General features: G+C 39.3%; 1 protein-coding gene across 1 annotated transcript in view; it reads right to left on the bottom strand.

Moving 5' to 3' along the window:
- The window catches only part of LARGE1 (LARGE xylosyl- and glucuronyltransferase 1), a 283,741-nt gene that overhangs the window by 29,926 nt on the left and 240,098 nt on the right, over window positions 1–13,717 (bottom strand). Inside the window, exons 11-12 of the mRNA XM_059472096.1 lie at window positions 12,443–12,598; window positions 2,216–2,379 (exon numbers count right to left, since the gene is read on the bottom strand). Coding sequence (XP_059328079.1) covers window positions 2,216–2,379; window positions 12,443–12,598 — 320 coding nt within the window. The remainder of the gene's footprint in view (window positions 1–2,215; window positions 2,380–12,442; window positions 12,599–13,717) is intronic.

The raw sequence follows: 13,717 nt of genomic DNA, 5'->3' as shown, positions 1-13,717 counted from the left end.
TTGTGAGATTCTTTTTTTTTTTTTTCTTAAGAATACTCAACTGATTTCCAGCTCATTCTCAGATTCTCAGATTTCAAGCAGTGTATTGCTAATCATGTCTTTCCTTTTCCCTATTCTGACCTCACATTTTTTTAAGTCCTACTCTGATTTCTGACCCTCAGGTACATACTGAGCCTTTAAAAAGCCTGCTTAGCCAAAACACATGCATGAAAATCACACTGAAGCAACCAAGCCATTACTCAAGGAAATGTCACATCACTGCAATAAATGACAACTACCCAATAATGAACAACCCTTGATGAAGTCTGTCTCAAAGCTTCCACCTAAAACAATAATGTTAGCTTGCAGAATGCATCCCTCTCTTCCGTTCCTCAAGCCTACAGGACAGGTAAACCTAAATCTGTCATGACAGTCACATCAATCTCACCTCCAACAGGACAAGGAGAAGTGCTGGAGTTGTTTTTTTGCTTTTCCTCATCTCCAATAATAATTTCAAAGAATAATTCAGGAATGTAGTGTACAGCATGTTGTTTATGTCCATGTCACCTTACATCTGAGACACTCTTCTTAAATGCCTACAGTTGTGCCAGAGGTGTTTAATAAAAGTGGTTTAAAGAAGATGGAAAAAGTTAAGGCATCTTTCAGTAACTGAAAGATGTCAAAGGAAACAAAGCAGCTAAACAGTTCTTTGGTAGGTTATTATTTATTGATTTTAGCTGAAAGGAAGTATTTCCAACTCAAATCAATAATTTATAGCAACACACCAGTGAAGTAGGGAACATTTTTCCTGCACAGAACCAGGACGGCTGTTCTTCCTGAATAAAAATGTGTGGTTCTGTCTATCGATAAAAACATGTGCCCCAGTGAGGATCCAGAAAGGGAAACAGATGCTCAGACGTTGCATCAGTGCCAGTGAATCAGCACTGAGCCCCAGCTCATTCTTTTTAATTAAATTCTGGGGGGAAAAATATACCATGTGCACACACCGGCTTTACTAATTTACTGTGGCACTCACTCAGGGTCTGGTTCAATTTATTTCTTTACTTTTTTACTCAAAGGTTTGTGAACACTTAAGAAATGTTTCCTCAATTAAAAATCAATAGAACAGACACTGATGTGCACAGCACATCATAACACAAAGTGCAGTGCCGAGGCACCACTGGAACAGAATACCCCTTATTCATTTTTGTTTATTTTAAAAACAGGCTGTAAGTGTTTTGTTTGTCTCAGTTCCTGTAACCCTCCTGGAAAACTGCTGAGCTTCTACTAGTGTAGCAGTGGTGTTATTCACGTGCCATGTCGTATTCTGTATGTGCTATGCTCAAGGAAATGAAGAGTTTCTGGATAATACTCAACGAGTTCTGATTTGTTTTGTAACCCACTATGATGGCAGTAACTACAAAGTTTGGATTAGATTTGAACTGAGAAGCTGGAGAAAAAAAAAAAAAAAAGAGAGCTGGCAATTACAAAATTTCACAAAACTGGCTGATCCAGACTGCACTTTCTGGAAAATTTCTTCTGAAGAAAAAGCTTCTGAAAAATTTCAGCTAATTGCAGGGGTGGGAATCAGAAAGGTATATGTGGAACTTGTCACGAAATTGATTTATTTTTCCCCAAATTAAATACTAAATACCCCAAATTAAATTCCACTTCACCTAAGAACTAAAAGCCCAAATGTTCTTCTGAGAATCTACATTTGGATAAAGATGCAATGACTGCTCAGATGGAAATTCTTTATTTCACACTAGCACAGTAAAAAAAAAGGTATAATTTTCAACTTCCTAACTTGAAACTAGAATATTTAGTTCTGATTCTTACTGTAAGAAAAATCATGAATTGAAATTTTCTGCAAGGAAAATGCCAATGAAAGCAAAACTAACATCTTCTAGTGCAGAAAAACACATGCAAAAACTTGGGTCAGCTACAACTGGTTGCCTAATTCTCTTACAAACATCTGTTTATTCCTAAGTTACTGCAAAACTCCATGGACTAATAATGCCTGACAATCCCAACAAAGAACAACTTTCTCAGCTCCAGGAGTCACCCTCTCAAGAACTCTACTCATGTAGAGTGTAGCACAGTGTGTGCACTGCACAGACAACATCTAGGCTTCCATGCACATGCATTTTTCCTTTCTCCAAAGCACTCCATAGTCAGATTTCCCTGTAATAAAAAGCTGTCTCACAGTCCCAGATGAACAAGAGGCGTTCCCCACCTGTCCATGGACAGTTGTGCCACGAGTGTCACATCGGTGTTGTCTGCAGCAGGCTCGTACTCGTAATGCAGAAAGTAGAGATGAGTGCGATGGACGGTGAAGCGCTCGCGACGGAATTCATAGCACAGGTCGTCCTCGTCCAGCTCAGACAGCTGCTTCTGGAGCTGCAAGCAAAGAGTGGACGTAACATCGTTTCCTTGTAATTATTTTAGCACATCAGAGAGAACCAGGAGCCTGGGAAATTGCAGAATGATGCAAAGAGGAATGGAATACACAGAGTAGCAGAGTTTTCCTGAGGTTTCCCTTGTTACTGCACAAGAAATTAGAAGGAAGGGCTTGCAGGTAAATTCATAACGCAGACAGGACACTCTATTATGGTCTATATATTCTCTATATTACCTGTATTACATACTTTCAAGATCCAGTGACCAATCCCAGGTTGAATAATCATCAAGTCCAGGAGTTAATGTTCCAATGTTTTGCATAATTTCATCCTTACTAGAAAAAGTGTTTTACACCAGTCACAGACATTCTTCACTAGCCAACACTCAGCAGCAGATTCAGCACTGAGAGATTCCCAGTCTGCTGCCTCAGCTGGAGAACAGTAACTGCTGCTACCAGCATGGACGGAGAGCTGGGAATGTAACATCTCTAACTGATCATTACTCCTTCTCTTGAGATTTATGTTCTTTCCACTGCAGAGGTGCCAGAAGTAAGCCTTTAAATGGGATTTATGCTTCTGGATACCTAGTTTGAGAAATCTGGAGGATGGCAGATAACTTCCTGGCTCCCTTGGAAACCAAGCCTCTTCAAAGACAAAACGGGCATCTCAAAGCAATCTAATCCCAAGTCTCTTAGACAGGTAGGTTTAAGAGAAAAAACTTTAGCTCTAGGGAAAGGTAGAAGTGAAAAACTGACCAATTGTCTATGCACATGACCAATTCCCTTCCCAAACTAATTATTTTTGGGGTTGGACTAGATGATCATTGAAAGGTCCCTTCCAAATAAAACTATTCTACAATTATATAATTCTCTGATTTTAAAGCCAAACATCTAGCTAGGATATTGAAAATGCATTAATTTTAAAGGAAAAAACAGTCACACCTGCAATAAAATGTTATGAAGATGAAAATTTTTTATGGTTTTAACATGTGAAATTGAGTTCAGTATCTGCTGCTCTAAAATGCAGGTTACAGATAAAGTATCATTTTTGTATCTGATTTCTTAAAAGCATCCTGTGAGAACAATAGCCAATTAGTAAAACATTCATCAGCAAATGAGAAAAATTATATAGGAATTTTACAATTTTAATAAAAATCACAGTGTACCTCAAAACTATTTAGTTAAAAAGGTTATTGAATTATAGACATCTTTTTCTCCTGCTCAGAATGAATAAAGTAGTAGTTTCCCCATCTTCAAGAAAAAAGAAAAAGGAAAATGTAGGTATTTTCTGTTGTGTGTTAAGAAGAGCTGTTGTTCTTGGAACTTATAATAAGCATAATGGTTGCCATACACAGCAATACTTACAACTGACTGTTTTCCTGTGAAGGCTGATGGAATAATTCCTGATATTTTCCTGTACATCACTCTATAATCTTCTTCTGAATAATGGAAATACCTACTTTGATTTCCATGAGTTTTGGATAAGGCTGTCATTCTTCTCTGCTATTGTTCTGCACAGATCTTAAAACACCCCTCAAGAGGGACTGCTATTAGAAAGATGAGAGTCTGAATCTTCACAAATCTTTACTCAGGCAAAACTTCTATTGATATCAAGATCTCTTTTAGGTGGAATAGAAATCAGGAGTTCTTTTACGTATCCTCGGAGTTTCATTCTTTCTGCTTTACAAACCATCATTCAGCTGTTCCTGCACTCTACTTTCAAAATACATTCAAATAATATTTGAATTAAACTCAATATTTACAACAATGACTAGAAAGCATCTTATATCTTTCTGTTTCTTCCTTGAAAAGGGACAATAGTGTTCCCTTAAAAGAACTATTAAAAAGATTATTGAAATTTTGAAATTTAAATAGTTAAAACAACAGCAATGCACATTTTAGGGGTACCTTACTATCCTTCTGAATGTACAAATGACCAGGCCAGAAGATTTTAATTGCACAGCAGTTATTAATCAGGCAGTCACCAAATAATTATCAGATTGCATTTGGCTTGAAAGCTAAGAGGCTAAAATATTTAATTATGAGTTCAAGAATAACATTTGGAGCTAAATTACAGCTTTGTTCACTACTGAACCCTGGGTGAGAGGAGGAGACATAGCTTCTGAGAAGTCCCACCTTTTTAATGGTGAAACTCATCAAATCACAAAGTTGGTGATGGAGGTGAAGGAGAGAACGTAAAATTTCTGTAATATAGTCTTTTCTACTGCACACATATTATGTGGATCCATTACTTAAAGACAAAGAACTCTTAGCTTGGTTTGAAGTTTGCTCCCACACTGTCTTCTTGAAAAGATGTGTTTATAATGGGAATGCTGACAGATCTACGCAAACAGATGCTTAAATACAGTGCTCAATCAAAATAAGGACTTGAATATCAGCTGCAATTGATAAAATCTATTGTGGATTTTTTTCCCATTATGGATGCATCCATTACATTGATAATGATATGCCCAACCCAGCAAAAGTTTCTCAGCTGTAGAGAAGCAGCATGTACTCTCATAAGCAAGTACCCTGCTAAGCCAGACTGTGTGCTTCTAGAAGAGTTTCAATGCTAAGGCTACTTGCCACTTAGCATGTGGGAAATGTCACCCCCAGGAAACATTCTCATAGCTGAAAAATACTTTCAGACTGTGTGGGGTAGATACTGTCCTAGCAAAAACTGTTGTGGGAAACAACACCTGCCTTCATTGGCATCATGGTGCTACTTGGTTCCGAAATAAAAATGAACTCTGGTTCAGAACTTGGTTCAAAAAACAAAAATGAATTATGATATGCATAAGGCCCAAACAGAGAGACAAATACATAAAAGAAATACGGGCTATATTATTTCTCTGGGACACCAGATGTGGCAGGGGATCAGGCTCCATCTCAGGAAAAGTAGTCTTTGAAGCTAGGCTAGTCAGACAAATAACTTAGCCTTGATCTTCCAGGTCTACTTGTCTAACACATTTCTGTGAGATGAGGTGTTTTGTATCCCTGTGACAGATGGCAGACCTTTATGATACATGGCAACACAACTTGTACCTTTCACTGGCAAACTGGTGACTCTGCTCATGAATCTCCCTTCCTAAAGTTGTTCCTAATATAAGCAAATCTGTCATTTGCTTAGTTTTTTTTTTCCTAAACTGCTCTGCCACTGAAACAACTCACTTCCCACCAAAACCCAGGAGTTCATATCAGATGAGATAGATTAAAAATTCAAGATCAGAAGTATTTTCTGAGGGATTATTTATTAAAAAAAGATCAAAGCCCACCAACAAACAACGTCATGTGTCTACAGGCCAGTTAGATCTTGGGGAAAGGGATAATGTAGGCTCTCTCATCAAGTGTTTAAGTTGAGGTGAGATGACACTAGGCTTAAGTCACCTGCTCAATATCACACTAACACCACAAGAACTGAGCAGCTTAGACAGAAACTCAGAACTTTCAGATCATCTTTCCTTTTCCCAGATGTGTGCAGTTAAGTTTCATAGCACAAAATCAACTCAGCCACTGAAATGAAAACTGACACCAGCCCAGGATGCAACAAAAACCTGGTTATAAACTGCAGCAGTTTCATTTTCTCCTGTGTAGCTGTCCAGTTCCCACCAGTAGGCAATTTGGATTGCAACATTTAGCATTTTGAAGGGTGTGAATTAACAGTTGCCTTTAGCATGGCATAAACAAAACAGATGATGATGTAGAGAGGAAAAAGCATTCACTGAGAGTTGTTTTGGATGACCTACATAAAGTCCTCTGGCCTCTCCAATGATCAGTAATAAAAACCAGACTAATCCCACGTCAATTAAACTTTTATTCCTCCCACACCATATAATTTTGTACATTTGCTATGGGTCAAATTGAGCCTTCTGTGAAACAAAGCTGTGCTAAGGACAAAGAGGATAGTTCCTGAGCAAACCCACCTGGCAGGAGGAATTTTGCTGCGGTGTGTGAAAACCACTAATACTCCTGCTAAATGGAAGTGATGGCTTATCCTGACTGCAAATATTCAACACAACTGAGAATGCAATTTTTAGGCATGTGGAGTATCTCAGACAGTTCTGTATATATCAAGTACAGCTCCCCTTCATCTTAGCTGCAGATGTCACATTTGGGAGTGCTCTTCATCTCCTTTCCCCAGACCCTTGACAAACATTTTTGGCTGAGCTGTTCCCAGACCCCCTTGCAGCACACTGTCTTGACAGGTAGGTCACCTTGCTTTTGTTGCCCCAGATCAGTCTTTGACCCATTCCTTCTTGTGTGGGAAGTTTTATGGGTCCAAGTCAGTCCCAGTCCTGTGTCTCATCCCATGCTCCCTATTCAAGCAGTCTGCCAGCTCCTTATACCTGTAAGTACCCAACTGTCCTTTCCTCTTCTTGGTACATTCTCTCTTTCCTTTCTGCCTTTGACCTGGATTTCATCTCTTTTGTATGTGAATCTGGATTTTTTTCTCCTCCCTACTGTGTGGTCACTGCTGAAGGCAATGCATGTCCCTCAGAGCAGAGACCCCAATACAGGTTCCTGCTCTCAGCTCTACTGTCCAGTCAGAACCTGGCATGGAGGATTCAGAGGAAATAATCACAGAAAACACCACTCTTTGTCCAGGTCCCCTGCCTGCAGCATGCCCAACCCTGCTGTGTCACTGGGATATGTATAATCTGGTCATATGTATCCATGCACATTCCTAATAAAGAGTCTCCAGAGACCTGAGCTTCCTGAAAGTCAAAGAAAACGCTACTGGCAATGTGTAAGCCATAATTTTTCTGCATTATAGTTTGCCTAATTTGTCACCAGGCTTGCAAAAGACAGCTCCTTCTCTTAGGTATGGAGTATTTTCATGAAGAAGTCATCAGAACTTTTGGTGTGGACAAACCTCAAAGCTTTCCCCCATGTTTCATATTAAAAAATGTGAGAAAAGAAAAAAAGGGCATAACAACATGACAAAAAAAAAATCCCAGTCCATGTGCTCCTCCCCTTAATAATATTATAAACAGTTGAAAGCAGTATAATGGCAACTTTCAGGCAAGTAACAGGATGCCAGCTCAGCATTTAATAACAATAACAGTTACAATAATAGAAACAACACAGCTGGGGGAGTCAGGATTTCACTTCAAAACTGCCATATACCATCTGTTATTACTAGAGAAAGACTATGACATCACAAAATAGTAACTTTAAATTGTGGTTCTACAAATGAGGCTGTAATCTTGAAATTCAGCAGGAGCAAAGGGTACTCAAAGCATCAGTCAGACTGTGAGTTCAGGGCTGTGATACTGACTTGGAAGCTTCATTTGCATGCAGTTACAGTCACTCAGAAATTGCTGATTTGTTAGTTCTGTTTATACTGTGTGGTGCCTTGGTAGAATCTCCCTGTTTTCTGGTGAATACAATTAGTTGGTATGCACAGCCTTTTGCTCATATTAGGAATCTTTGGTTTTGCACAAAAGAAGTAACTAAGTAAAAACATACTTAGTATGTAAGTTCACATCTAAGCAAGTGTGTTAAGGGACAGCTGGAGTTTTTTTACACTGTTTCTTTGTATTGCTGATTTGAAAATTTGATAAGAAAAACATGCAGACATTTTTTTTTCTCCTGTGCTTCCTGAAAGTCTTCTCTAATGGGATTCTACTGTCCTTTCCTTAAACTGAGCAGAATCAGTGATATACCTCCTACTGATCTTGCCCTGGGGTTTTGGATCAGGACACAGGCTTCACTAACAGGGATGCTCCATTCAACCTTCAGATACTTTGGCAGAAGTACCTGGTGAGAAGCTGTCTGCAGGAAAGAAGTTTTATAAGAATGCTGAAAGGTTGAGTGTGTGCCTTGGTCTAAAATCAGGCTGACAGTAACTATCTCATAGAGTAACTATAGAGATTGGCTGGAAGATCCTGTTGAAATATTCTGGGCTTTACAGTAGGTCCTTTAGAATAAAATGCTGGATATAAGCATTAAAAGCCAATTGAAAATGTCCAAATGTGAGATTATTATATTATTATTTGAGACTGCCTTTTTGGATTTCTCAAAAATCTTCCACATTGCATCCAAATAACAAAGAGGGTGTGGAAATGGAGAAATAGCATGGAATGAATAGGATAGAGTGACTAAGGACACGCTCTAAGGCCCACTCAAGTCAATGACTGTGCTTACAGGAGGGTTTGGTTCCTATTCTGGATTTTCCACCCAGAATCTGCACAGAAGACAAAGGGATGACTGTAATACCAACTTACAGAGAAGAGTCTGCTTTGCATGACCTCACTCAAGCATGTATTGAACAAGGGTACTCTTAGCACATGGCAGGCTCCTGCACCCAGCCTGCTCCTGCCACATAGAGGTCTTGTAGCTTGACTACTTTCAAGAAAGGATGAAGCACTCATGTACACATGGACAAACATATATGCATTTTTACATAAACAGATATATTATCCCATTCAGTGGGGTTTTTTTGCCTCCAGTATTCCAGTTTCTGAGCCCTATCTGTTCTATCCACTCCTTTGCAGTGCTTTGGAACCTAGTAAGAGTCCAATCTGGTGAAACTGAAGATCAGCATCTGATTAAATCAGAACTATGCAGTACATTATCCGAAGATGGCCTTCAGACCTCTTAAAATTCACTCTGTGGTATTATACTTTCATAGCAAGCATTAGAAAAAGAAAAGAACTGGTACTTCCACATGTATATAGACATAATATATATTTAAGCATACATGTATTCACATGCATACACAGAGGAAGGGTGAGAGAGATTGAAGTGAGATCGAATTACCTTTTAAACTAATGCCTCTTTACATCTCTCTGGCACTGTTAAGAGTCCTTAAAAAGGGAAGATATGTAATTTACATTCATTTTAAGGCCATCTCTGTACTGATGAGAAGTGTAAAGGGGCCTTAGAGAAACAGAATCAGCCCAGCAGTCCCCACTGCCACACTTCCTTTTCCTGTTCTACAGATATTTGCATTACAAATGGAATGCCCTAATTACAGGTTGAATTGTAAATAAAACATCACTACAAATATTAAGCTGTACAAAAACAGTGGCTGGTATATTGGAACAAGACCTTAAGGGTATCTTTTGACACAGCCAGACTGTGAGTGAGACTCACACCAAACCATTGCTTCTTCCACAGCAGGGCTCAGTGCATTTAGTGCTCAAGTAATTCTCTCCAATTATAAACAGCAGAGCTGTTCTGACATTTTTTCCACTGCTCCACAGTGCACAGAAGCACAGGCAGCTGAGGGAGCACCTTCTACCCATGTACACTGCCTAACGTAAGAAAGCCCTGTTGTGTTTGGGGGTGCCAGCCTCAATTCAGGAAAAATAAAAGGAAAAATAATAGGAAAATGTAATGTAATCAGCAATTCCTACCTCATACATACCTGACTTAACAAAAATGACAGCCTTTCATGTAACATACAAGCTTATGAATTCTAATGGAAGTCTATGAATGCACTTTGACTGAAGGCTCACCTGGGCCAGCATCCTCTCTCCAGCTGTGAGCTGGCTGCCTAGGGAGTGTAAAAGTGAGGATTTCTCAAAACTCTAACCTAGACCTCAACTTGTAGCTCAAGGACTTCTAGCACCAAAGCTTAAAAGCTCCTGATTTATTTGCTTTCTGAGAAGAGTAACTTTTGAGGACATGTATACTTTTAGAAACATTACTTCCTGCTCAAAGCTTCATCACATTGTGAGTGAAATATCTTTGTTCTGAACCTGCTACTTGCTGTTTCCACTTCATGCCCTCTAATTCTTGTAAACGGAGAAATGACAGTGCTTTCCTCCTCACCTCACAAGATGCTCTGCTTCTGAAGATAGTCCTGCAATAGATCACAGGAATGTGCTGTATTTAACAGGACACCTGTGACACTGTATATGCTACAGCAGATAGAGCAAGAGTTGTTTCCAAGATAATCCTGTTCTTAGGGTCTCATAGCTTCAAAGCTGAAACTTGCTTGCTATGTTCTACAATAAAAGGACATAGTCAAGTCTACAGGGGAGTTTATATTAAGGGCAACTAATACAAATGTCTTCTCCTAAGTGACTACTCTGAAGTCTTCTGAAGTTGGATTTTTTTCCACTTCAGATTGTTTTGATAGAAGGCTGTTAACTTTTTGGTGCCTCTTGGCAAATTAGGAATCACATATTTTTGTATGCCTAGCTTGCTCTTTTCCAGTATCTTTTTTTTTTTTAAATATATATATATATATATATATATGATTTATAAATGGAGGAATGAGTTACATTTCTTTTTCAGACACAAGCCATACCATATACCATATTGCATTCTACTTGTCTTGAATAAGAAACAGGCTTGAACAGTTAGTCATTTCCAGTGTCTGTCAACCAGATACAAGCTCAGTAAAATGTGCTGTTTTAAACTTTAGGGACTGCCATTTACAGCAAGGACTTGCATTTGCTCTGCACTGCTCCCAAGGAACTTGTTGTCTGAATAAATCTGTTTATTAAGGATTTATAGAGCTCTGAAAAATACAGCAAGAAGTCTGTGACTGCATTCATGCTCTTTGAACCCACACAACACATTGTGAATTCAGTACAATTTTAACCTGCATTCTCAAAGTGTTATAGAGGTGTGTATTGTTGTCTTTCTTTTAATGTCTCAGTCAGCTGTTCTCTTCCTATTCTACCCTCTACCCTGTCTCTTGTATCTTGATGTCTCCAAGGGCGAGGCTCTTAGTGGTCTTTTATCACATTGAGTTCACTTGATTGTCTAAAAGGCTCTTGCAGAGGATTTTCTTCCTCCATGTGCTTTTGCTTTGCTGGTGCACTTGTCCTCCCTCTCTCTCATTCTCTCTCTTGCTCTTCCTCACCTCCTTGTCTCTCCCAGTTAAGCCCCACTCCTTTCAGAAGACAATGAGATGGTAAAATAAAGTGTCTGGGAAGCTGTGCCTTGTGTTAAAATATACCTGTCCAATCTCTTAGTGCTGCATCTAAAAATATGGGAATGGCATCTCCTGTGGTCCTTTTATTCACATGCCAAATGGAAACACTACCAGCCTCAATGATGATATTGATTGTCAATTACCTCTTAATTGCTAATGTGTACATGATACTGGCTTTCCTTAATTGATTTTTATGTAGACAACATTGCATATTTTAGAAATATTTTTTTTCCTGAATAAACTATTACAGATTCCTTTTTATTTCCTTTCAGATTATGTAGGCAAAATTGGTACTTGGTCTACAAATCTCCAGAAAACATATTATACACAAAGAGTTCATATACATCTGGGTATAAACATTTCAGTTAACAGTTTTTTACTTTGGAATCATATGTAGTAATGCACAGGCATACACATACATGTACATCTGTGGGTAAACATCCTTGATTTCAATCATTTTCAAAAGATTTGCTTAGTCTGAAAGGTTCTGATTGCAGATTTTATGCAGACACACATAAATACTGCTTTGATTAGTTAAGGGATAGAAAAAACCTGCAGTCTCACAGCCTCTGTGTACCCTGAAGCCTTTGCTCATTCTGCAGTCTGCAGCACAGTAAAAATTCACAGACCTAAATACCAGTAGTCTTGGTATTTTCCTTTCTTCTTCATTATTTGTGCATTAGTATCTACCAGACAAAACTGACATCACTGTATATTGAACAAATATACAGCAAGAAACAAGACCTCCTGGAAAGTTATAGGTCTGCCATACTGAATCCAAAACAGAGCCCTGGCTACGAAGGCAAAAAGTTAAATCTATCCCATCTGAAATCACGACAGGATTTAAGGGTGAGACTGCCTAATGGAATAAGAGCCCAAATCCTCATTTTCAGCTTGTGATGTTGGGGATTTTAAAAGGGCAAAGGAGACAAAAAAAAGCAGCAAAACCCAGGGTAAAGATGGGATTAATACAATGGTTTTACAGGTGAGGAACTGAGGCACAGAGAGATTAAATGATTTGCACAGTGTCTTCCGGGGTGCTGAGCACTGCCTTTAATTCTCCTGAGTTCCACTGCCCTGCACTACCCCCACAACCAACTCTGAGTCTGCAGAAATCCTGTGCCTTGTCTGAACCACCCTTTGTATCACCAAGCCTTAGACATCCCACTTACATTCTCACTGTTAACATCTGCTTCACTGGGGCAGCCAAAGAGTTCCCGTCTCAGCAAATTCCCATCATATTCCAGGAATGTCAGGTAGAGGTTGCGGAAAAACTCCACATGCTTGTTTTTCACTCGCAGCTTCTTCGGTGAGTTCCAGTGAATCACCTCAGAGGGAAAAAAGAGAAAAGACATCCTGCTGTTAGAATACAGATTTGCTTTATCTGCTCTTTTTATGCGTGTTCAGTGTGCTGCCCTCTTAAAAACAGAAGGAAAAAAACCCCCAAACTACCCACACTTCCTTCTGTCTTTTTATAGGGAAGGCCTTGCCGTGTGTTCCACAAGTAACTGTACACTCTGGAGGTGATGTGCTTGCAAACTCTTCCATGGTATCACCTGCACATTCTCAACATACTCTATGTTGAGAACAGCACCATGTAAGTGCTTCCACAACTCTCATCATGGAGCTGATAGTTTGTGGACTCTGCTGAAGAAGACAGAATGACAAGGGACACAGTGATGTAGGTATTAAACATTAATCTCAGATTTCCACATGACTGTTTCTGCTAATGAAACTGATTCCCTGTTTCAGACCAAGCAGCCTTTTTCCTGGTTAGATATTGAGAAGAAGCAGCTTGAAATTAATTCCCATACACATTTAAATAGTTCAAAAAGGACTGAATTTAATATAACTTCCTTTTTGCCATTGCTTAATTTAAACAAGATTGATCTCTGTGGGATTAACACAACACAGCGATGCAGTATAACTTCTCACCCTCTGAGTTCCAATTTCTAGCAGATATTTATCCTCTGCTAATGGGAGATGACTGTGGCCTAGACTTAAACTCTAATGCTGGCATAAAGGGCCTGATCCTCATTTGCATTGAGGCAACTTTGCACTGCTGCCAGTGTGAATGGGAATAGGACCCTAAGGAAAAACCAAGAGGGACTTGATACAGGCTTGCAGGAATGATTTCATTTTACAAGACTATATTTTAGACATGAGAAAGAAATCACCGAATGCTTTGTATTCAGTTTTATTCCTGTGACTTCTAAAGAGGTTAAAAACAAGAGTCTGCCTTCGGAATGTTTCCAAGCTCGAAGTTCTGGAAGTTCTCTGAATCCATTAAGTTAATTGTGTGATGACACCGTGTCACTCACAGGCAGCACAGAGCTGCAGCACCACGGTCAGCTTTGCTCTGAACATCATGGCTCAGGGAGGACACACCGAGCTGAGGCCCTGCACACACAGCAGCAGCAGCCTGGGGAAGATGAATGCAGCTCCCT

Source organism: Ammospiza nelsoni, chromosome 5 (assembly GCF_027579445.1).
Source record: "Ammospiza nelsoni isolate bAmmNel1 chromosome 5, bAmmNel1.pri, whole genome shotgun sequence".
Lineage (NCBI taxonomy): Eukaryota > Metazoa > Chordata > Aves > Passeriformes > Passerellidae > Ammospiza > Ammospiza nelsoni.
Note: the sequence above shows the minus strand (reverse complement) of the source record. Positions and strands in the feature narration are given on the sequence as shown.